Raw genomic sequence first — 26077 nt, 5'->3', positions numbered from 1 at the left:
AAATAAAGTCATTTAGATTGCTCTCTTAATTTCTCTTACCCCTTTAGTTTTAGTTACTAAAATTTGTTATTGTAGAATTTTTACCCTCTTCCAAGATTTATGGGTACTCATTACTTTAAGACCACATAAAAAGAGATGTCCAAAGAGAAATCAATGTAGCCTATTACTATTACTTATTTACAAGAACTTTAATTTACAGTGAAGTTAACTTACTATTTTCTTTTACTCTTTAAGGTGGATTTGGAGACCATGGTATGTCAAAGAAACGAGGGGCCCTCTACCAACTTATAGACAGGATAAGAAGAATTGGCTCTGGTATATCAATGTTTAAAGTTTCAGACACGATGTACAGTGAATATTATACTCATAGTAGTTCTGTTTGCCATTATGCTGCAAATTATGGAAAGGATATATGCTGAGAAAGAGTCCTTTATTCATTGTTATTTTGTTAGTTGATATCCAACGTAAGTTTTTTAGAACTTAATTGGGGACATTTGAAATATTTTAGCTTATTTTCAGCTTCTCTTTAATAAAAAAATGTATTAGGTGTTTATTTTATTGTTGGTATGTATTTCCAGTAAATTGGTATTTCTATCAAGCATGGAGCTACATCAGTTTTAGTCAAATGGAAAAATATCATGGCTGTTTCTTTTTTTTTTTTTTTTTGCTTTTATGCGGGCCTCTCACTGTTGTGGCCTCTCCCACCGCGGAGCACAGGCTCCGGACGCGCAGGCCCAGCAGCCATGGCTCACGGGCCCAGCCGCTCCGCGGCACGCGGGATCCTCCCGGACCGGGGCACGAACCCGCGTCCCCCGCATCGGCAGGCGGACCCCCAACCACTGCGCCACCAGGGAAGCCCCATGGCTGTTTCTTTTGAAATAAAATCCACTTAAAGTAAATTGTCAAACTGATTAATTAGATTAAAAAAATAATTGAAAATATTTTTTACCCTTCCAAAAATATATATAGAAAACATTCAGAGAAACTGCCTTCTGGCTTAATGATTAGTTAATATTTAAAGTATTGAATTTATTAATCACTATTTGTAGATTTTAGAGTTTCTTTTTCAAGTCTTCTGTTCAAAGTTCATATCCTAACATATCTTAAATTGATTAGTACTAATTAAATATTTTAAAGTGCCTACTTTTAAGGATTAATTTTCCAAAGTGAAGATACTTTGCTCCAGGATATTAAAAAGTTAGACATGTTAGGAACACAGGCATAGGGCGCATACATTCAGTATTCGTTGTGTCTGAAGTGTATGTAAGTGGTAAACTATTTGCATAAACAATGATATATAAATAAGAAAAAAATAATCATGAAAATGTAGGAAAAATAAAACAGTAACAAAAAATTATGAAGGGTCATCAAGAAAAGTTAGTGACTGCAGACTTGAAAGCTCTTCCACAATAGACTGCATTTTATGTTGGCCTGTTCACCTTGTGTACTGCTCTCTAAATCTTTTCTGTTGTGTGGATATGAATCCCGAGGAAAGTGACATAGAGATAGCCCATTGTCCCAGAATCTGAGACCATATCTGTCTTATTCTATTTCATTTACTATCTCTACAGTGTAATATTCACAATTTTAAACTGTACTACAGAATATCAATTCTGATTTAAAGGACTAGGGATTTAGCAGGAGTAAGAAAGGTTTTGAACATCATAGGACTTTTTAAACAATGTCTTTTTAATTCTAGTGGTGAATTTCTTAGTGCTCTAGTAAAGTAGAAAACAAAAGAATTTTTCTGTGGCTTACAAAGTCTACCTGACTTCTGTCCACTGTGGGCTGTTGTATGGAAATTCATCAAATTTGCTCATAGAGCATTAGAAAATAGTATTTTGACATGAACTGCTTAAATATTTTAACACTTTTTTCAAGTATGTAATATAAATGAAGTTTTTCTTTAATGCATTTTGACTTCAGGCATATTTATATAAATGTGTAAATAAGGCATTTTACCTTGTCCTTTAAGAGGTAAATGATTCTCTGACCAAGGACTTCTGTTTCACAGAATGTTTTAAATGTCATTGCAGGCTTGGAGCAAAACAACACAGTTAAGGAAAAAGTACCTCTAAAATTCTCAGGGCAAAATGAGAAAAATCGAGTTCCCAGAGCTGCTACATCAAGAACTGAAAGAGTATGGCCTGGAGGTGTTATTCCTTACGTTATAGGAGGCAACTTCACTGGTAAGATATTCCCAGAGAGTCTATTTTGATAAAGAATTAATAATTATCATATAGATTAATTGTATATTTTTAAAGAATACTAACATATAAAACATAGTATTAAATGAAACATGAGAAATATTCCATTCACCTGAGTTGTCAGTTAGTGTGTCTTCAAATTTAAAAATGTATTTAGTCTTGAGTTCTAAGAATCTAAAGAACTATTCTGGTTTTTAAATTGAATTTCAAATGTACCCATTAAATCTGGAAGCTGATTTCAGCTGACAGGAATAATGTATGTCTCATTCACAGAGCCTTGTACACACATACTTGTAGAGACAGTAAGCTCAAGCCTACTGATTATGAAGGCAGTGTCCACTCTCAAGAGTGGCTCACTGCAGTGGTCGGAGCTAGTATTCTCTGGTTGATGATAGAGGTGTTGTCTGACCTGTGCAGCCAGACCTGGGTTGGAAGAGCCCACTGTTTTATTAATGTCATGCCATTTTTCCAGGCAGCCAGCGAGCCATGTTCAAGCAGGCCATGAGGCACTGGGAAAAGCACACATGTGTGACTTTCATTGAAAGAGGGGATGAAGAGAGTTACATTGTATTCACATATAGGCCTTGTGGGTAAGTAGAACCAGGGAATGACTTAAGTAAATTTAGAAGGGAAAAAAAAATCCATAGGTAAGATTTACTTTTTAATATTTGCTTAGTATTTTGCCCATGGGAAAGTATGAATTTTACATAAGAGAATATTATATATTAAATAAATATACTCTTTGATCACAGACCTCTGTGCATCCTCCACCACCACAGCTGCCTTTCCTTCTGTTCTAATTATATGGTGGCATTGCCAACATCCCACTAACCTGAGTTAGAAACCTCAGTATTGTTTTTAGTGATTGAATTCTTAGTGATATCAACAGAAATATTTCTGTTGATATCCACTATGTCTTATGGTTTCCACTTTTATCCCATGTCAGTCCCCTGGTCCATTCATGTCTTTGTCCCCTCACACCGGCTGTACTCCAACTGCTCTCCAGTCTTGCCTAACCAATTCACTGCCACTAGAATTATCTTCAAAAAATACTCTTCAGAGCAAAATACTACACTTTTTGAGATTCCTCAGTGTTTCCTCCTACAGTGATATTTTCTAGATTTGCTTCTTACAGGATAGTAATACTCTCTTCAAAATAAACTATTCTATAAGTTGTGAAAATGCTGTGTTAAATTTCAATAGGTATTTCTACAAGCAGTGTGCTAAACCTTACTAATATTCAACCAATTGAAAGAAATATAGAGTACAGTGTTCCCTAAACTTATTTTAAAAAGGGAACACCCATCTCACCCTGTTAATAGTGAAGAACGTATATCAGTATTCCAGAACACATTCTGGGAAATGCTAGCCTGAGAATAAAACCTAGATGCTTGGATGTAACATTTAAGGAATGCCATGAACTTACCACAGCTTCCATCTGCTGCTTCTGCTGCCACCACTTCTCTCCACAAATCCCATAATCTAGCCAAGTTACAGTAACAGCAGTTCTCCAAGCAATGCTGTGTACTTTAAAAGACTTTTCATTGTGAAAACTTTCAAATTTTTTCTCCCTATATTTCCAGTTAGTTGGAACTTATATTTAAATATTTGAGTATTTAAATTGTTTCCATTTTTGTTTGTTTGTTTGCTAAGAATACTTGATAGGGTGTGCTGTCTACTTTACACTGCATCACATCAAGAGGCACATATGCCTGGACCTACCACTTTAGTGATACTGTGATTGATCAGTGGATTCAAATGGTGACAGCCAGGTCCCTCAATTGTAAGTTCCCATCATTGCAAAGTAGTCATTTTCTCATGTTGTTCTTTTCTTTTATTCCTTCTACATTTATTAGCTGAAATTCTTCTATAAAGAGGAATTATCTCTAATCAACTATAAGTATTTGAATACCCTCTATTATAGTTCACATAGAGAAGTAAAAATAAATGCATAATTCCTTTGGAGGAAATAGTTCATGCCCTAATGACACATATTTTCAGGGTGGAGGAAGTATATATCTCACTAGGTATTGGGGGCATTACATCATCTGGCTTTGTTCTACCATATTTTCCTAGAACATTTAACTTAACTTAAAAAGCAATGAGTTTTAATTTTGGCCCTACTTAAGTGACATTAGGAAAAATTATACATTATTATTTTTCTATATATTTTGATAGTACCATAATTTTTTTAGCTGACTTATTTAAGCAATGTTTTCTTCTAAATTACTCTAATTACTTACTCTTGATAAGTTTTGGTTACATTTGAAGTCCCAACTAATTCTTTATATGTATTTAATATTTTTAAATATTAAGGACCTTTTAAGGTCCAAATCTAGACTGTCCTTCCTTCCTTCTGATTATCTAATAGGAGTGGATATAGCTCAGATTACGTATTTCTAAATATATAATGTATTCAAATCAATACATCTTTTCTTTACCCACCCTTCAATTCTGTAAATACATGCAAAGCACCAATCACTTATTATTTTATTGCTCAAATTCTGTTTGTAACAAATTCATATTTATACTCATTTTCTTTTATTAATTTGGCTCTTTTCAAAGTTTTCCATTTCACTTGTTTTATCCTGCTAAACTATTTTTCCCCATTCACTATCATTCCTTCATGTTTGTTTTTGTGATGTTTTAGTTGCTTGAATGCCTTTACTTTCCTTTTTCATCAGTGGAAATCTTTCACATATTTCATCATGCTCACCCATTTTTGAGCTGCCTGCAGTGGGACTTTGCTCTACAGCAGCTATAATAGCTCCATTTCCACTGTGATTCAAATGTCTACCTTCATCAGTGATGAGAGCAGGGAGCTTACCTCTGTGTCCCTCATGACACACAGCACATGGCATTATAGGAGGGTGATCAGGAAAGTACCAACAATTTACATGTTAGCTAAAGTACATTGTGTGTAATCCTGAGATTAAAAAATGTAAGAATTCGAAGGGGGTTGAAGAACATGTACTTCATCAATTTAGAGATGTGAAAACTGAAGTTATGACTTTCCCCAAGGTACTTAAATCTGTAGTTACATTCCTGAAATTGGACTCGAGTTTATTTGTGACTGTTGTAGTAGTAATGTCGCATTTTGGTGATTTGTTTTGGTGCTCATTTTCCAGTTCAAAGTTTGCCCTGTATTATTTTTTCAGTGATAGGAAGGATGATACTTTTTATGAAACTTGGTCATTGGCCTGCTAATCATTCTAATCATTTTGTGACTTTTAAATTTCATTTGAAATTACCATTATTGGCCACAATTTCATGAAATTATGGTTATTTCATCATTCTTGCTATGATAATGCTGCATCTATATCTCATAAAAATCAATTTAAATTATTAAAGAGTTTGACAGTTGGTATTACACAAAATAGTGAAAGCCATCTGGAATAAAATATATTTTGAGTCAAACATTTAACACTCTATTGGATTTAGTATGGAGTCTTTTCTCCTATAAGAGCTGTGGCATATAATGTATCACATTTAGCAATACCTAGTATAAATATCCATAGAATATGGAGAACCTTTAAGGTGGTGCCATTGATATGGATGACAACATTTATCAGTTCTGTTTCTAGCTTTAATCTAGAAGGCAAATGTGTCTTATTACTCCTTATCATTATCATCACTTTCATTGAGTTTACCCACTAAGTCAGACAACTTGTAGCTCTTGCAATTTTTAAAAATAAAAGCTAAAATAATCTCCATATTTATGGGAGGAATTATTAAATATGGAATCACCTATATCATTTAGAGCATTATATTTCCCATCTTATTCTGCTACAGTCAATTTTTATTCAATAAATATTTATTGGGTGTCTAGTTCCATATCAGGCCTTTGATAGGTGGGAAAATAATAAAATTTTAAAACGCAAAAAGTAGAAATCAGACCTTTTTGCCATTTAGCTCTAGTGTATTTCTTATTTTTAAGTTGTATTATAATCGTACATTATGTTTATATATATCTGTATGCATGTTTTTAGGTATGTGATATCTTTGCTTCATCTGCAGTGGACATAAGCTTTAACCCTCATTATTGACAAAAGGTTTGAACTGAGCTATACATAATTTTCAATGAATGTCTATTAGCTTCAGTGGCATTTATTTATTTTACAAGATTATTAATTATAAACAGCAAAATGTGAGACCATTTAATAATAGAAGTTGTTTGATTTTATTCTTTGTAAGTCAGAGATTTATGTAACTGAATTTATTACCTTCATCTACTATATGCTGATTTTTAATGATTACTAAAAAACAATCAAACAAACAAACGTAGAGTTAACTTATTTTCTAGGTTTCATATGCTTTAATTGTATTTAACTTTTGTCAGTTTAATTATTCAAACTGTAACAGTAGTCACTTATTCATCCTTTCCTATTGAATTCTCATTTTGTGCCACTTACTATACTAACTTTGGGGACTATAAAATTGAATGTAAGTTGTTTTCTCTCTGCAAGGATGTTATAGTTAGGCAGAGGAAGTGTGCTAGCCAGGATTCTTGTTCTCAAGCAACAGAGACTGGCTAACTTAAGCAGAAAAAATAGTTTTTTAAAGGAATTTATAGAATTATACTAATAGAAAAAGTGGAGAGCCAGGCTGAAGGAGGAGTCTCCTACTTGCTGAAGCAAGAGCATGTTGAACCCCTCACCTTGAGCATTTCCACCACTTCTTTGGATGCTTGCTGCTAATTACTAGAGTTAGCTGTGTCCTGCACTTAGGAGATCTGTTCTTTCAATAAGTATTTATTTATTGAAATTTTTGACTTTTTATTTTTCAAAATTTTTCCAGTTTTATTGAGATATAATTGACATACAACATAGTGTTTTAGGTGTATAACATGATGATTTTAGACTTGTATATATTGTGAAGTGATCACCACAATAAGTTAACATCCATCATCATACTTAGTTACACGTTTTTTTTTTTTCTTGTGATGAGAACTTTTGAGATCTACTCTCTTAGCAACTTTAAAATATATGATATGGTATTAACTTTAGTCACCATGCTGCACATTACAGCCTCAGAAATTGCTTATTGTGTAACTGGAAGTCTGTACATTTTGACCCCCTTTGATCCATTTCACCCACCCTTAGTCCCCACCTCTGGCAACCACCAATATGTTCTCTGTAACTATTGAGTCCTGTTATGTGCCAGGCTGTATTCTAGGAGCTAGCATTATAGCATGAGCAAAACAGGTACACTTTCTGCCCACCAAAAGCTTACATTCTAGGTGGGGAGGCAAAAACCCTGCAAAGATAAATGAAATATAAAATGTTTTAATAGACAATAAATTCTAGGACAAAAAGGAAAGTAGTGTAAGTGGGATGGAAGGACATTTGCACAGAACTTGAAAGAGGAGGAAACAAGCCATATGTATATCTGGGAAACAGAGTTTCTGACAGAGAAAATAGACAGTAAAAAGACTCTGAGGCAAGAGTATTTCTGCATGCTCAGGGCATAACAAGGAAACTTCATGGCTCGAGTGGAGTGACAGGGATGATAATAAGAGACAATATCTATATGATAAGATATTTGTGTGTGAAGATTGTGTAAGATCTTATAGTTTTTTTTTAATAAGTGATTTGATTTTCCTCTGAGCAAAATAGCAAGGCTGTGTCAGTCAGCTTAGGCAATTTATGACATGGTAACAAACAACTCCCAAATCCCAGGAGCTAGAGCAACAAACACTTACTCCTTACTCTTACTATATATCCACCACTGGTCAGCTGTAGCTCACTCCAGAGTCGTCACTATGGTGTCCAGTCTGATGGAGAAGCCTCTTTTTGGAACCTTGCAGTTGTAGCAGAAAGAACAGAAACAATATGGTCAACCATATTTGCTCTTAAAGATTCTCTCCAGAAATGACACAGTTTTTGCTCCCATGACATTGTCCAGAGCAAGTCACACGACTAAACCCAGCAACAGTAGGGTAGGGATGTATAATTATCTCCTAGAGAGGGGTAATGAATACTTTTGAATATTGACACAATATTGTCATTGGAGAATATTGAGTAAAGAAGTGGAGTAATCTGAGTTTACATTTAAAACATATCTTTATGCTGAGAAAAGACTGCTGTGGGGAGGGCATAAAGCTTACAGGCAACTTTCTTTGTGCGTATAGGTTTAGCTCCACCAATCCGAGGCCAAAGTAGGGAATAGTGGGTTTTGGATTACCTTCTTACTCTCTATGGCTTAGTGAGGCTTCTCTAAAATTGGTAAAATATTTTCTTGAGAGGACAGGTAGGGCTTATAATGGCCAAGCTTTAAAAGCAGCACTCAAATTTGAAACAGAAAATCAACAGCCATGTACAAGAAAATGGCCTCAAACCTGGATGGAATTAGAAAGAAACTCAGACATGTTAAAACCATGTTTTTATAAACTGTGCATATTAAAAATAAACTGTGCATATTAACCTGTCATTCCATACATAATTGTATGTGCATATATTTAGCTATTTAGTCATTTGAGCATCTAGAATTCTTCCATTCCTGGACCTGTAGTATTTCAGAAATCAAACCACCACATTTTTCTTCACAGGACCATTGTAAAAGCCAGTGTGAAATGTATTTTTGCTTTCCATTATGAAACCCCATCTTATTTATTGGAAATTGTTATAGGTAAAATTATGCTAATAAAAGGTGTTTTAGATTAAAAGAATCAACCACATTGCTTGACTATCTCCTGGATTTTGATTTGCAAAGTAGTTTTTTCTCTGAATATAACCAGCAAAAATGATTCAGTGTGGGTAATTTAGTTGCTGTATAATCCTCAGATATTTCACTTTCATCACTATTGCTTTATGGTAGCAAATATTTCAGTTTAAATCTCTCCAAAATTTCCAAATTTTGAGTTTTGCTACACCTAATACTTTACTATTTCAGTATGTAATAAATAACTATGTATGTATAAATTTAAAAGTCATGGTAAAAAAAAATCTACCTGAGAGCAAAAATACAATTCCCTGATTTTTTTCCCTACCAGTTACCTCACTTTTCTTTCTTTTACTGATTTATTAAACTTAATTAACTCTTATAATAGATTCATAAATAATAAGCTGAATTACTTTTTCTAACTGGCATTTAAAGCCTACAGAAATAATTGGAATGAAAAATGTGCTTACTCTGAAAAGTGAAATTAGTGAAATGCATTTTAAAATTTTGGGCAATTAATTTTGGGCAATTTCCTCTTTTAACTTAATAAATTAGAAAAGATGTTCAGTGTCCGGCACATTATGATTCCCATCTATTCAAGACCAGTTATTTACTGCCCTCTATTGCTGTCTAGAGGGGTGGCTCTTAGATAAGCTATTTTAATGTAACCCTAAATTTTGAAGTTTTAAGTGTAATTTTATTTATAACTATGATTGTAGTTACCATATTATTATACCATTTAAAGCTTATTTTAAAGTGTGTCCGTATGTGTCAACCCTTGCATGTGTGTGCACACTCTCTCATGCACACTGACACACATGCATGTATGCCCACACACACAAAATGAATAAATGGAATATCTATATTTTGGGTAGAAAAGCATCACTGAATATGTATAAATATCAATAAATTGAAGAAAATTTGCAGGAAGATGCTTTGCATGCTTCACATTCTGAAAGTCCAAGAGATTCTTTCAGAAGGTGAAATGGACTATCACACTAAACATTTGCCTGACCATTTGACACAGTCTCATAATTCTACCAGTTGTTGATTTTCCTTCACCAGTCAACCATTAACCCTAGATAATTCACCTTTTGAAACTAATTTTCCTTGATTGACTTCTCTTAAAAGTTCTCTTCTTTAAAAAAATTCTCCCATGAAGAGGAAAAGTAATTCCTTTTTTAATTAACCAACATTTTTCACAAACTTAATTGTTTTTCTCAAAGAGGAAAAATAAACTTTGTTTTTATTTTTAATACTGAAATAATGGATTATTGTTAGATAACCATATTGACAAAGTGGTTACCTAAATGGGTTTTGAGGATAAAAAATTGTATTAGAAATACATGTGAGTTGATGTCTTGAGTTTAACTATATGTATAATAGCCATTAATCATCATCATAAGTATTTTATTTTCTGATTTATCTTCTGAATACTCCTAAAAATTATTTAAGGCACATCTTCTAATATATGAATTAGTACAAAGGCACTTCAATAGATTATTTGGGGACTTGTACATAAATCTACCAGGATTACTAGAAATTTTTATTAATGAAATATTTATTAATGAAAAACTGTTCTGCCTCTGAATGTGTTGGACTTTACAGTTCATTACAAAAGTTTCACCCTACTGTAATTCACGCAGAATCTCCCTGTCCACCACCATCTGCACTTTCTACTTTATTCCAGATGCTGCTCCTATGTAGGTCGGCGTGGAAATGGACCTCAGGCTATCTCTATTGGCAAGAACTGTGATAAATTTGGAATTGTTGTTCATGAATTGGGCCATGTGATAGGCTTTTGGCATGAACACACACGACCAGATCGAGATAATCATGTAACTATCATAAGAGAAAACATCCAGCCAGGTGAGAGGCTTCAGAATGTGTTGGGTTTAAGGTTGACTAAATATCTTTTAAATGTATTGTACTATTTAACTTCTTAAAAAATGTGAACTGATTTTGTTGATATTGTAGATCAACATTTTGCTTGATTTAAAAATAGCTGCTATGTTGTTAATTTTTTCCTGCAGATCAAATGATCTTATGCATTTTTTAGGCTTGCTTTTTTCCTTAAGATTTAGCTATTTTATATCCAAACTTCGGTGCTTTCCAAGAATGGGTGTAGGCTATTAAAACATAAATTAATATTAATAAATTTTTAAAAAGTATTTTCTATACTTAATTCTATAATTTACGTTGTTGGCTTTTAAAAAGGGTCCAGGGTTTGCCACAAAATGTGCTGCTGCCATACAAATCTATATTATATCAGGGACAATTTCTGGAGAAAATTCCAGGGAGGTGAGTCATTTCCAGGATAGTCCAAATATTTTCTTGAGATTTCCCCTGAACTACACTAAAGACAAATTCTTAAGAATATTTTCAATAGTTTCAGTAGTTCAATAGTTAATATATAATTAAAATTTAATTTTCTCCAACAGTTGATGTGTGATAATCACCTCATTTAGTTTTTCATTTGTTTTACCTTTCATAATTCATAAAGATAAGTACATTTCAACTGCCAGAAGAAAAATCCTGTTGTTTAGAATTGTCTTAGAAAGTTGTGTGTATTTCAAGCAGAAGCAAAGCAGAAATGTGTCCTTATTTCCTTATTCATGGCCAGTTTTAAGTTACAAACATTTAATTCCTTAGAATTTCCTGTGATTTACAGCATTGCTCTATTTATTTGTTCATAACATATTTGCTGCCAGTTATTTATCGAGGTACTATTAGATGTTGGAGATACTTCATGAAAATTACAGAGCTTAGTGTATGTATATCCATGTATACAAACGATTGCAAGCAAGTGAGAATAGTGTTATATTGAGAACACAATCCAGTTCAAGCAAGGTGTGACAAAATGTGCCTTGCGAGTCAAGGGAGACGTCACAAAGGAACTGAAATTTAGAAGTAAAGGGGTTCTAAGTGCCCAGAAGAGTGATGGAATTTCTAACTGGAAAAAAATAAAAGCATCATGATCAAAGCTACAATTACAGATAATTGAATCATTTTTATTTTCCCAAATGGCTGCATGGTAAGTTACAAATGAGAGACTAGTTGGTAATTACCAAGGGAGATTAGATCATAGGGATTTTCTATCTGAAGCTAAGAAATTTAGATTTTATCCTCTAGCTACTGGAGAATAATCAAAGGATTGAAAGCAGAGCAAGTTCAGATTTAAAAAAAGAATTATTTCAGCTGTAGGGATTATTAACTGAGAATGGGGATATGGGGGTGGAGAGGATGAACGTGACATCAGGGAAACCTATTAGAAACTTAAATAAATTGTTTATAAGAGATGACTAAGTCCTCAGTTAGGGTGGTGTAGGCCAAGAAGAAGGAGAGGAATAATCTTTCAAAAATATTTTAAGAGAGACATCATGTGAAAGCAAATCTTCAAGATTTTATTTTTAGGCAACAGGGTGAATGGTGGCACCATCAAATGAACTAAGAAATATGGATAAAGCAACATATTTTTAAGAGGAAGAAAGACAAATAATTTCATTTAGCATATCCTTGAGTTTGAGAAGCCTTTAGATGGTCCAAGTGGAGATATTTAGTAGACAAAGGAAAGGTGAGTCTAGACTTTAAGATATCTAGAGATAGAAATTTGTTAGTGGATTTCACTGTCTAGGAAAATATTGGAGGAAGAAGAAAGTAAGATTGTGGGTAGAATATGGGGAACACCAATATTTAAGCAACATTTTGTAGAATATCTCTCAAAAGATTAAGAAAGTTTGGTCTAAGAAGTAGGAGAAAAATCAATGAATGTGATGTTACAGGGAAGAGATCACTTCAAGAATAAATAAGTAATCTGTAGTGTTGAAAGAGAAGTAAATGACATCTATACTCCCAATATAGAAGACTCTAATGCCTGACCAGCTATCAAGATTCATCTTATACTTTATATCATTGGGAGACAAAGAGAAAATATTTCTGAAAATTACTCCAACTACCAACTAAATGAAAAGTTTTCTATCAACCACAGTTACTAAGTTTCCTCTATTATGTGGACAAAATAACTTATAAAGGAAGTAACTTCCAAGAATGATTCTTGCTCTTAAAAATAGGACTCTGGTTCAACATAAATTTATGTAGCTAAAACAAGCAGAAATGTATAAATAGTATGTAAATGTATAATACTTAACACAGTGCTAAACAATTTATGGCTTTTCATATTTTTGAGTCAATATGACTCATAATGTTGACTCATATTTTGAGTCAACATTCAATCTAATAGAAAACAACAATTTATTGCATGAGATGTCCTGAGTATTTGGAACTCCATGCACATTTTGTCATACCTTGTTTGGATTCAACGATATTCTCAACATATGATTATTCTCACTTTTCTCACTCACTTGCAGTCATTTGTATGTATGGACAGTTGGCCCTCCATATTCATAGAGTTTTGTATCCGTGGATTCAACCAACCTCTGAATCGAAATTTCTTATTCATTGTACTAAACCATTTTATATAAGGGACTTAAACATCCACAGATTTTGGTATCCAAGGGCTTGCTGGAACCAGTCCCCTGCAGATACTGAAGGCTGACCATACTATAGCAAGGTAATTCTAGTATGAAAAATTCATATTGGAGAATAATCTTCAGCAAATTTGTGACTTACTTTGGCTCAGAAATTTTAGATCAAGTGTTATTCTAAGGCAACATCTAATAAGTGTGGACTTCAGCTGCATTTATATGCAAAATTAGTGACTATGATAGGAGCCAATTTGGTACAAAGATTGGATTACTTTAATCCACTTTAGAACATGCCTTCAAGAAGGAGGTTATCATTTTTTTAAAAATTGTTTAGGGTGAGTTCCACTGGTGCTCTGTATCTCTGATCCTCTTCTCTTCTGTTATGAAATGTCTGCTTTTCTTTATTTGGACCAAGTATGGCTGTGTTCTTTTTAACTAGCACAAAACACTATGTCACGTACATGGTAACTGCTCAGTTATATACATCAAAATGTATTACTGAAGTTGCTTCATGTTCCACTTTCAGAAATTTTTATGAAACATTTTGCTTTAATTAGAGAGTATACTCACATATTGTGCTTGAAATTTGAAATCTCCAGTGGATTATAGATTAATATTAAAAAATAAGCCCCACAGCTTTATAAAAATCTCACCTTAGAATTGGTTGTACTAAAATATACTTACCATGTTTAATGAAGAAGAGAGTTTTTAGCAGTTACTTCTATCAAAGGTTGAAGATAATGCAGGGTATTTCCCGAGAATAGTTGTAATACAGACAGATAAACCAGAGATTTGTGGAACGTGTATTTTACTATATGGTGTGCTTAGTTCATTGAAAACTATTCATTGTGTGAATTCATTGTAAGGTGGATTGAAACACTTTACTCTGGGACTTGGGTTCTGTAACTTCACGCTGATTGTTTTATCTTTAATGCTCAAGTGAGTATATCAGACTTCCTTATCACATGTAGGAAAGATATTATACTCTGTGGCATCACTCAGTTTTTTTATTGCTTTTTGGGAAATTTTTAATGTAATATTTTTATATTCAGTAGTTATACAGCAGTTGGAATAAAATTAAAATAGTTATATAAGTGTTGTACAATAATAGTTCTTTTTTAAACTCCAGCCTTGAATTTGGAAGCCTAATAACTCAACTTTACACTTTGATGTTTCAAAATGAGCTATAAAAGCAGCCATCTTTGGCTGCTGAAATTGTGAAAAATGAATCACTGAAACCTAAACTCTGGGGAAATACTCTGCCTCTGGAACCATTGATGTAGATCTACACATTTAACTCTATGTTATTTTCAAATTTCAAGAAATAATATTACAATACAGATACAAACAGGCAGTTGAGAAATCTATTAACATGAAGATGTCCAGAAGTTAAAAAAGCAGTCGTGAAAAGTAAAAAATTAAAAAGTATGTTCTGAAACATATTCTCTTGACCAAAAAAGCCCTCCAAGTAGAGCCTCATTTTCATCAAAGAGAATCTTGTTTCAGTTGCTGTGGTTTTATCTTTAGTGACAAAGTCACATAGCAAACGCCTGCAATGTTCTGTGTACATACAAATATAGTTTTTATATTTTTTCCAGTGTTTCATAGAATCTAACACAAATAGGAAGTTGCTTTTTTTTTTTGGTCTTGGCAAATATAGTCATAAGAGAGAGGTGGGAGACTTATTAAGTAAAAATGTAACTTTTTATAATCACAATATTGTTAAAAAAAAAACCAGTAGTTTTAAAGAAACAAATATTTAGAGACGGTAAAAGAGTATACAAAGAAAACAAATCCAAAGAATGCTTTTGGTAATCTACCTTTTTACCAAAATTAACTTATTAATTAAATTCAATATTACTCTTTCAGGATGATATTCAAGTGCAAGCATTGGCACTGGATGTACCCTTTTGCGAGTACCTGAGTGTTAGTGTGTAAATACAACGTCGTGAAGATCAGCGATCGGCATTTGGTAGAGAGCAGATAGAGGCAGGAAGGGCTCTTCTGTTCTCTTTTCTGTCTGTTAAGAGGCTTCTGAAGTGATTTCTGTGCCTAATTCTTAGGTCAAGAGTACAATTTTCTGAAGATGGAGCCTGGAGAAGTGAACTCGCTTGGAGAAAGATATGATTTTGACAGTATCATGCACTATGCCAGGAACACCTTCTCAAGGTTGGAGTCTCAGGTTATACCTTTTGACTTTTAATTCCTTTCCTCTGTGTGGCTCCTCACAAAACTAGGCTTAACATTAGAACTAGAACAACTTTCAAATACCGCTGTCATAAAGTACAAAATATACTTGATTGGTGTTTATAGCCAACAACAGGCATTTGAGATTTTAAAAACACATTTTCACATTTCCTATCAAATAAATAGATTCTAAGTAAAAATTAAAATTTTTCGAATTATTTAATATTCTTAAATCTTAAAAAAGTTCAATTAAAATGATTACCAAACCAATCTGCGTGTTAAATTGGCAAAGCACTATTAATGAAAATTAGGCATTTCAAGTCAAATAGCAAGCTCAGTTGTTGAGTTGGAATGTTATACTCTCATGTGACTTGTGTTTTTATTGTGTACTTTCTGTTGCTCAAGTACTAATTTCACTTGAAATATGCTATAGTAAAATAATTCTCAGAGAACATTTTAGGAAGATATTTTACTTCGTATACTTTCCAGTTATTAACCTTAAAATTATTTCATTAGTGACTGAATGCTAATTTTTAAGAGTGTAATAAATTTGGGTTTTGATCTATTTCACTCTAAACAAGATGTCATCAAGGCAATGGTTTCCAGGTAAGGAATCTGAAACTGTTAAAACTGCTGAAGTCATATCTTTTTCCCATTTTATACCCATTTTACAGTCATGTCCATTCCACTCATTCTTTTCTGATCACCATGCCCATTTCACAATTCATTAATGTCTATGTTTAAAGGAAGGGTCAGGAAGAAGACAGTAAATTCAAGTTAATTCCCTGTTTTTAAAAAAAATGTGTGGTAATAAGTAGAGAAGGGTGTAAACAAATTCTTAACACTTGGATAAATATTTAAATTATGCTTCTTTACGACCAAACTTTATTAACATAATTGAGTGTTAACTGTATTTTAAAAATCATTTTATTCTGAAGTATATAATCGTTCAAATATAATGACTACCCAAATACTTATTGTTTTTTGAATTGAATTGAAGTTTTAGCAGAAATACATCTATAAACTTGGACTGAAATTAATCTTAAAGAATTGTAAAGCTTTGTTTTCATGCTTGGAATTGAGTTTTATTTAGAAACATGTGAAAAATGAGGATTGGGGTACCAGTTTAGCCAAAGTGCTTCTCTTATACTGTTGAGTTATATTAGTTAGAAATAAACTGAGTTTAGATTCTTTGGAATAGAGCAGGTACTGGAGAAAGGAAAAGGTAATTTATTTCTGTCCCTGGTAGACAATGAACCTATACCAAAGTTTGAAACATACATTTTCCCTTATTCTGTACTCCTTTCATGTCTTTAAATTGTTGCTTTTCCATAAACCACAAGGTTCTTGCAATTTATCACCCCCTACACCTAACTTTGGAGTTGCATGACAACTAGCCTTGAAATATTATTTTCTCTTATTGTTCCAAAATTTACCTATTCACTTTTCCCAAATAAACTTATATTCCTATAGTGAAAGTAACTGTATCTACCTGTTAGAAGAATTGATCCAATTCACATTATTTTTTTTTCTGAATTTCATGAGAGGAAACATTTCACACAGCTCTCAGCCACCACCTCCAAAGTATTTGATTTTTTTTATTATTGGTGGTAAAGAAACCTCAATATCAAATTTACTGTATTATCTAATTTTAAGTATACAGTTTAGTAGTATTAAGTACATTCACATTGTTGTGAAACAGATGTCCGGAAACTTTTCATCTTGAAAAACTGAAACCCTATACCCATTAAACAAAAACTCTCCTCTCTCCCCCCACCCCACCGCCAGCCTCTGGACCACCTTTCCACTTTCTGTGTCTATGAATTTGGCTACTTTAGATACCAAGTAGAATCACACAGTATTTGTCTTTTTGTGACTGGTTTATTTCACCTAGCATAAAATTCTTTAGGTTCATCTATGTTGTAGCATGTAACAGAATTTCCTTCCTTTTTAAGGCTGAATAATAGTCCATTGGATGCATATACCACATTTTGTTTATTCATTCATTTGTTGATGGACATCTGAGTTGCTTTCACCTCTTGGCTACTGTGAATAGTGCTGCCATGAACATGGGTATGCAAATATCTCTTCCAGATCCTGTTTTCCATTCTTTTGGATATATACACAGAAGTAAGTGGGATTGCTGAACTATATGTTTAATTTTTTGAAGAACCTCCATAATTTTTTTCTTAGATGCTGCACTATTTCACAATCCCATCAACAGTGCATAAGTGTTCCAATTTCTCCATATCCTCACCAACATGTGTTCTTTTCTGTTTTGTTTTTTAATTTTTTGATAGTAGCCATCCTAATGGGTATGATGTGATGTCTCATTATGGTTTTGATTTGCATTTCTCTGATAATTAGTGATGTTGAGCATATTTTTATATGCTTGGCCATCAATGTCACCAATTACTAGAGAAATGCAAATCAAAACTACAATGAGGTATCACCTCACACCGGTCAGAATAGCCATCATCAAAAAATCTACAAACAGGGCTTCCCTGGTGGCTCAGTAGTTAAGGATCCGCCTACCAATGCAGGAGACATGGATTCGAGCCCTGGTCCGGGAAGATCCCACATGCCACAGAGCAGCCAAGCCCGTGCACCACAACTACTGAGGCTGCACTCTAGAGCCCATGAGCCACAACTACTGAGCCCATGTGCCACAACTACTGAAGCCCACACACCTAGAGCCCATGCTCCCAACAAGAGAAGCCACCACAATGAGAAGCCTGTGCACCACAATGAAGAGTAGCCCCCACTCGCAGCAACCAGAGAAAAGCCCACATGCAGCAACGAAGACCCAATGCAGCCAGACATAAAATAAATAAAAAAAAACAAATAAATTTATTTATTTTTTAAATCTACAAACAATAAATGCTGGAGAGCGTGTGGAGAAATGGGAACCCTCTTGCACTGTTGCTGGGAATGAAAATTGATACAACCACTATGGAGAACAGTATGAGGTTCCTTAAAAAACTAAAAGTAGAACTACCATATGACCCAGCAATCCCACTACTGGGCATATACTCAGAGAAAATCATAATTCAAAAAGGCACATGCACCCCAGTGTTCATTGCAGCACTATTTAGAGTAGACAGGACATGGAAGTAACCTAAATGTCCATCAACAGAGGAATGGATAAAGAAGATGTGATACATATATACAATGGAATATTACTCAACCATAAAAAGGAAAGAAATTGGGTCATATGTAGAGATGTTGATGGACCTAGAGACTGTCATACAGAGTGAGGTAAGTCAGAAAGAGAAAAACAAATATTGTATATTAACGCATATACATGGAATCTTAAAAAAATGGTGTAGATGATCTTATTTGCGAAGCAGAAATAGATACACAGACGTAGAGAACAAACATATAGATACCAAGGGAGAAGGAGGAGGGTATGATGAATTGGAAAATGAGGATTGACATATATACACTATTGATACTATGTATAAAGTAGATAACAAATGAGAACCTACTATGTAGCACAGGGAACTCTACTCAGTGCTCTGCGGTGACCTAAATGGGAAGGAAATCCAAAAAAGAGGGGATGTATGTATATGTATAGTTGATTCACTTTACTGTACAGTAGAAACTAACACAACATTGTAAAGCAACTATACTCCAATAAATATTAGAAAAAAATGAAAAAATCTCCATTCAAATCTTCTGCATATTTTTAAATCAGATTACTCCATTTTTCTATTGTTGAACTGTAGAATTTCTTTGTATATTCTGGTCTCTTATCAGATATATATATCTTACAAATATTTTCTCTCCTTTTCACTTGATTGTTTCCTTTGCTGTGCACAAGATTTTTAATTAAAAGTCTAGTCCCACTTACCTGTTTTTGCTTTTGTTGCCTATGCTTTTGGTGTCATATCCAAGAAATCATTGCCATATTCAATGTCATGAAGCTTTTCCCCTATGTTTTCTCCTAAGAGTTTTATAATTTGGGATCTTATGTTCAGGTCTTTAATCTCCTTTGAGTTATTTTTATATATGGCTTTGATAAGGGTCTAACTTTGTTCTTTTGCACATGGATATCCAGTTTTCCCAACATCATTTGTTGTAAAGATTATATTTTCCCCATTGAGTCAATACCTTTAACACCATTGTTAAAGGTCATTATATACACTAGGGTGTATTTTATTCCTGTTCAATTCCGTTGTTCTATAGGTCTGTCTTTATGCCAATATCACACTGTTTTAGTTACTTAAGGTTTGTAATATGTTTTGAAATCTGAAAGCATGAGTCCTCCACCTTTGTTCTTTTTTTTCAAAATATGTTTGGCTATTCAAGGTCCTAAGAGAGTACATATGAATTTTAGAACTGTTATTTTTTTCTATTTCCACAATAAATGCCATTTTGGTTTTGATAGGGATTATGTTGATTGTTTTGAGTAATGTGAACATCTTAACAAATAAAGTCATCTGATCCATAAATATAGAATGTTTTTCCATTTGTTTGTGTCTTCTTTAATTTCTTTCAGTGATGTTTTGTAATTTTCAGTGTGTAAGTCTTTTGCTTCCTTGGTTAAATTTATTCCCAAGTATTTTATTCTTTTTGATGCTATTTTAAATGGAATTGTTTTCTTAATTTCCTTTTCAGGTTGTTCACTGTTATTGTATAGAAATGCAACTGATTTTTGAGTGTTGATTTTGTATCCTGCAACTTTGCTGAATTCATTTATCAGTTCTGATAATTTTTGGGTGGACTCACTAGGATTTTATACATATAAGATTGTGTTATCTGCAAACAGAGATCACTTTACTTCTTTCTTTTCAACATGTATACCTTTTGACTCTTTGTCTTGCCTAATTTCTCTGACTAGGACTTTCAATAGTATGTGAATAAAAATGGTGAGAGCAAACATCCTTACCATCTTCCCGATCTTAGATGAAAAGTTTTCAGTTTTTCATTGAGCGTGATGTTATCTGTAGGTTTTTCATATATGACCTTTTATGTTGAGATAGTTCCCTTCTATTACTAGTTTGTTGAGTGCTTTTTATCATGAAAGTGTGTTGAATTTTGTCAAATGCTTTTTCTGCATCAATTAGATGAACACGTGGCTTTTGCCCTTCATGTTGTTAATGTATTTGAAGTTTTATAGTTTCTTCTATTCTGAACCCAGATAGTCTATAAAAGTTTTAGTTGTTTTCATCAGTATTTCCCATGAGCAGATTTAGGTACTTACTGTGGGAAGAACAGGGCTGCATATAGGGGGCTTTATATGCATAGATAATTTGTAATGTACATGCTTGCAAACTGGAACTGCCCATTTCTAATGAGAATTGTAAAATTTTATGAAGTTTTATGAAAAGCACAGTTAATTCACTCTTCTAATGTAGGTAAAACAAATGAAGATTAGTAAGTGACCCCATCTATGTTCTGTCTGAAAGAATGTTCAGGAAGAGCCTACATTGCTTAATGGCCTGGTTGTGGAAGGAGAGAATTGTTAAGTTTCTGACCACGAAGAAAGATCAAAAGAATGGGTAACTGACACCCATACAAATGGAAGGCAGATTACCTCCGTAGATTAAATGAGCCAAAATTCATCATTCTATCCCCTGAGTTTGAATATATCTTCTACAAGATGTCCTTGACCTTTTAAAATTGAATCATTTTTTTTGAAAACTGGAAAAAACAAAATTTTTCAAAAACTACGGGGTTTTGTTTTCGAAATAGGAATAGAAAATAATGAATACTCCATTAGTACTGAAGTACTGTAGAAGTTGTAACTCTTCACTAATTTGGACTTACCTACTTAATGTATCTGTTGATTTGTGCAGCAAAGTTGAAGAATAACTTTTCTCGGTGCTACCCTATAGCTCAACATCCCCTTCAGTTGCACTGGCCTAGCTGGAGTTGTATTTTATTAAGTGTGTGCAAGCTCTCACTTTTGATGATTAGTTCCCCCTCCCTACCTTCATCTCAGGTAGTATACATATTGAGTTTTGTAGAGACTTAGATTTTGTTTTAAAAGATTTCCAGTATCTATTTGAGTTATCTGGGTTTTATCTAAAGATCACCACTCCTACCTAGAAGCTAGGGAGGTAAGTCATAAGTTACTTATAGATAATGTCACACCTCTGTTTACCATCATCCACATATTAAGAGTTTTCCTCAGGTTAAAAGTTAAACTTTGACACTCAAACAAAGCATCCTCCCATCTTAGGGTTGCTGTATTTCTTAAAGTTCTTTCTGTCTGTGACTCTCTACTCCTAGTTAACCACATTTACCTCGCCTTCACTTCCTTGATGTTTGGCTAAAAAGTCGACTTCCAAGTGAGCTTTTCTTTGATCACTCTTTTTAAAAGCTATCCCATCAGTGGATAATCAATATCCATCTTCTCTTCCTTATTTTTCTCCAAAGTATCTGTCACTATCTCAGTTAACAATTTTTGTTAAAGTCTTTCTCCCTCCATTAGAATGTGAGAATCTTAAGGGGAGGAATTTTTGTTTCTTTTATTTACTGCTATAAATCCAGGTCTATAGGTCTATAACAATGCTCAGTACATTTTTTTTTTTTTTTTTTTTTTTTGGCCACGCCGCATGGCATGCAGGATCTTAGTTCCCTGACCAAGGATCAAACCCATACCCCCTGCAGTAGAAGCGTGGAGTCCTAACCACTGGACCACCAGGGAATTCCCAGTAAATATTTCTTAAAGGAAGAAAAAGTAGAGCTAAAATATTGTTCTTTTAACCTGCAGTTTAAATACAATTTTTCATTTAAAATTTTTGGAAAGAAGCTGTCCCATCATTCATCCCGGTTTCAAAGTTTGTTTTTTTAATAATTATATTTCTTAATTTAAAATACTTTTATAAAAAGTGTCTCTTTTTATACAATATTTCCTCACCATTTAGAATAGTCTCTCAATCCATTTAACTTTTAAGCTCAGTTACTTTCTTTAGAGCTACAAGTGTTAATATTCATTGCAAAATTAGACTGTACCTTTAGTTTACTATATTCACAATTTTTAGTCATGCACAGCAAGTTTGTATCACAACCTTGGGTGTGAAAAAGCTCAGTATCTGTAGCTTAGCATTATTAGTGCATTGCTTAGTTGTTTTTTTTTTTTTTTTTTGCTTATAAATTTTACCATGAAGTTTTTACACATATAGTGTATAGTATATGTGTGTGTTTGTATTTATGTGTGTGTGACAAAATTATTTTGCTTTAAACTTCCTAAAATTTGACACTCTTTGTTTTTCCTTGTTCTTGTAACATATACTGTGATAATTTGACTTCAAAAAATACTTAGGTTAAATTAGTAGTTTAATTTAAAAATATTAACATACTTGTTTTGTTTGACTTTTACAAGTTTAGTAATCTAAAAAATATTTATTATAAGCTGTTCTTAAGAAAATAGATCTCTATGAGGAAGAATTGTTTGACAACTTGGTAATTTAAGTGTTTTTAGATCTTGAGCTACCAAAACAAGAACCACAGTGTACTTGATAGGGACTATATAGAATTTTAGATTTTAAAAACAAATTATATACATTTTTAAGGAAAAAGTGAATGCCATCACTGACTTTATATTAGCCATACACATTTAGCACACAATTTTCTTCTACTTTGATGAAAGTGTTTTGAAGGTCTGACACACTCTTTAAATCTTAACACTGATATATTTCTCCTTTGATTGGTTTGAGTTTGAAAAAAACATATTTGTAAGGAATATATGTGTTTTAATGTGGTGACTTATGTGTGACTTGCTTCTGACTTTTTTCAGGGGGATGTTTCTGGATACCATTCTCCCCTCACGTGATGATAATGGCATACGTCCAGCAATTGGTCAGCGAACCCGTTTAAGCAAAGGAGATATTGCACAGGCAAGAAAGCTGTACAGATGTCCAGGTATTGCACCACCCAAACTCAGAAGCATAATTGTGCCTGATAGTGCTCTTACAGATGAATAAGCCACATTTTTTTTTTTTTTTTTTCGGTACGCGGGCCTCTCACTGTTGTGGCCTCTCCCGTTGCGGAGCACAGGCTCTGGACGCGCAGGCTCAGCGGCCATGGCTCACGGGCCCAGACTCTCTGCGGCACGTGGGATCTTCCCAGACCGGGACACGAACCCGTGTCCCCTGCATCGGCAAGCAGACTCTCAACCACTTAAAGGAAGGTCTTAATAACAATGTACCAAGAGAACACTAATGCCTTACTGGTCCAAGAAAGAAAAGATTCTGCTTCCAAACTGGAAATACTTATTACTCTATGCACCTCCTATATACTCAAAATGCTTGAAATAGCTTATATCAAAGATACATGCTTGGGCTTCCCTGGTGGCACAGTGGTTGAGAGTCTGCCTGCCGATGCAGGGGACAAGGGTTCGTGTCCCGTTCCGGGAGGATCCCGCATGCCGCGGAGCAGCTGGTCACGTGAGCCATGGCCACTGGGCCTGCAAGTCCAGAGTCTGTGCTCCGCAACGGGAGAGGCCACAGCAGTGAGAGGCCCATGTACGACACACACACAAACAATAAAAGATACATGCTTAACACAGCTTTTCCCAAATTTTTTTGTTTATGGAAACTAATACCTATGGAATTCGCTTTTTGTTCCAGATACTAAGATCACAAGTGGTAAAATAACTAATAAAGTTTTAACTGGCTGCTATTCTAATAATTTGTGCAGACATTCAGAGATAAGCTGGGTATATTAACCATTGAAGTTTTGCATAGGCTTTGCTTAAATTTTATTTATATATATATTTAATTATTGGGAAGTTATATTAACTAAGTTTACTGTGATTATTGGTCCCAGTCCAGGAAACTTTCTTTGTAGAGTACAAGAGAGGGCTAGCTGATTCATTAACAAGTGTAATATTTGCTCATTAACATATAGAAACGTCTTCATGGGGCAGAGAATGGTCTTCGTCTTCCCTTTATCCCGGTAATCAGCAATCTGCTTGTGAAAGAGATCCTCTCTGGGGTGTGTGAGTGGTGGTGCATCTTCTTCTCTTCATAAATGATTCATTTGCTCTCTTGTTCTCTCTCTTTTGGGGGGCCTTCTTTTTCTTGTGACTCTCATTTTCTAAATGTATTCTTCTCTACTTGGATCTAATTTTAGGATTACTTTCCTTTTTAATTTCTAAACTCCTGAAGCTGAACTCTTCTTCTAATACAGTCTCTTGTCTTTATTTGCATTTTCTCTTGATATAGTTTTTCTGTGGTCCCATGAACTTTTGGCTTATAACTACTTCATACTTATGTCAACTGTCAAACATAATATTCTCTCAGTAAATCTTTAATTAAATGTCAAGTAACATAATAAAACTAGGAAAAAATAAAGTAAATTAATATCTAAAAATAAAGGAGCTTCTGAGGATTAGAATGTTCATTATTATATAAAAGTGTATGTGTATTCACACATGAACCCACATACAAATCTATGTTTACAAATTTAAAAGTGTTGTTAAACATACAGTATATCCACGTCTATGGATGCACATCTGTGTGGTTGTAGGGATGGAAGACCAGTTTCAGTGTTCATGGAATTCGAATACTAGAAACTTTCTAAACACTCATACATTAAATTTATTTTTTAATTAATATGAGGTTCTTTTTAGTTACCTAAAATATTAATCTCTTTAATTCCTTATATAATGCTCTGAGATTCCAGCCAGAATACTCTGGATATGTGTGCTTATGTACAATTCTTGGCTAAAATATATTGCCAACATGCAAAAAGAATTTAGCTATTTTCCCACTTATTCATGGACCCATTTATTCTTCTCCCATAAAACATTCCTTAGTTCAGTTGATGGTACCACACATAGATCTTCCCAAACCACAACCTGGAGGGCATCCTTACTTACTTCCTCCTTTTGCCTCACTTCCCACAACTAGTCAGTCCTGCTGCCTTCTTGGTATCGATCTCACATTCTTGAAGTGAATCCCCTATCCTAGGGATCCTCATCTTTTGTCTGGATTGCTTCAATGCTTCCTAAGTAAGCTCTTCCCTCCATCCTTACATCTCTTTAGTTCTCTGGCCACACTGCTGTTCAAGTGACTTTTCAATATGTAAATTTTATTCTGTTTATTTTAGGATAAAGGCTGATTTCCTTCTCAATGTCTCCTTTAAGATTTTCCCCTGTCTCTTCCCCCAGGCTCTTCTCTAGGTATTTCCCTTACAACCTAGTTTCTCACCTCTACTTCATTCAGCCCCTGACACTACAGTAAGCTTGCCTCTTGCTTCTTCCTCCAGCCAGAAAACTCTTAACTGCCTCCTGGCTAAATCCTAACTCATATTCAGAATTTGGCTCCTTTGTAACCTCCTACTTAAAAACCCACTGGTCTCCCAGGAATCCCATGTTGCTAAATACTTTATTTGATTCTGGCCTTATGTCTTACTCCTATAATCATCAATTTACTTGTCATTTCCCACATTAGAGTATAATTAGAGTATAATCTTTAGGATTGGAGTTAGGCTTTTTCCTCAGGGTATTCTGAATCAGATATAAGTTAGGTGCTCAATAAGTAGTTGTTGTATGAATGAAATAGTTGCTTTAATATGGGAAAAGTA

At 33.9% G+C, this 26077-nt stretch overlaps 1 protein-coding gene across 1 annotated transcript in view; it reads left to right on the top strand.

Moving 5' to 3' along the window:
- The first annotated feature begins 2685 nt into the window (after window positions 1-2685).
- TLL1 (tolloid like 1) overlaps window positions 2686-26077 on the top strand; it is a 130775-nt gene continuing 107383 nt past the window's right edge. The window contains exons 1-4 of the mRNA XM_027095866.1: window positions 2686-2797; window positions 10558-10736; window positions 15415-15520; window positions 23286-23410. Of these exons, the coding sequence (XP_026951667.1) occupies window positions 2694-2797; window positions 10558-10736; window positions 15415-15520; window positions 23286-23410 (514 nt within the window). The 5' untranslated portion in view covers window positions 2686-2693. The remainder of the gene's footprint in view (window positions 2798-10557; window positions 10737-15414; window positions 15521-23285; window positions 23411-26077) is intronic.

Source organism: Aethalodelphis obliquidens, unplaced genomic scaffold (assembly GCF_003676395.1).
Source record: "Aethalodelphis obliquidens isolate GAN/ISIS:26980383/991018 unplaced genomic scaffold, ASM367639v1 scaffold95, whole genome shotgun sequence".
Lineage (NCBI taxonomy): Eukaryota > Metazoa > Chordata > Mammalia > Artiodactyla > Delphinidae > Aethalodelphis > Aethalodelphis obliquidens.
Note: the sequence above shows the minus strand (reverse complement) of the source record. Positions and strands in the feature narration are given on the sequence as shown.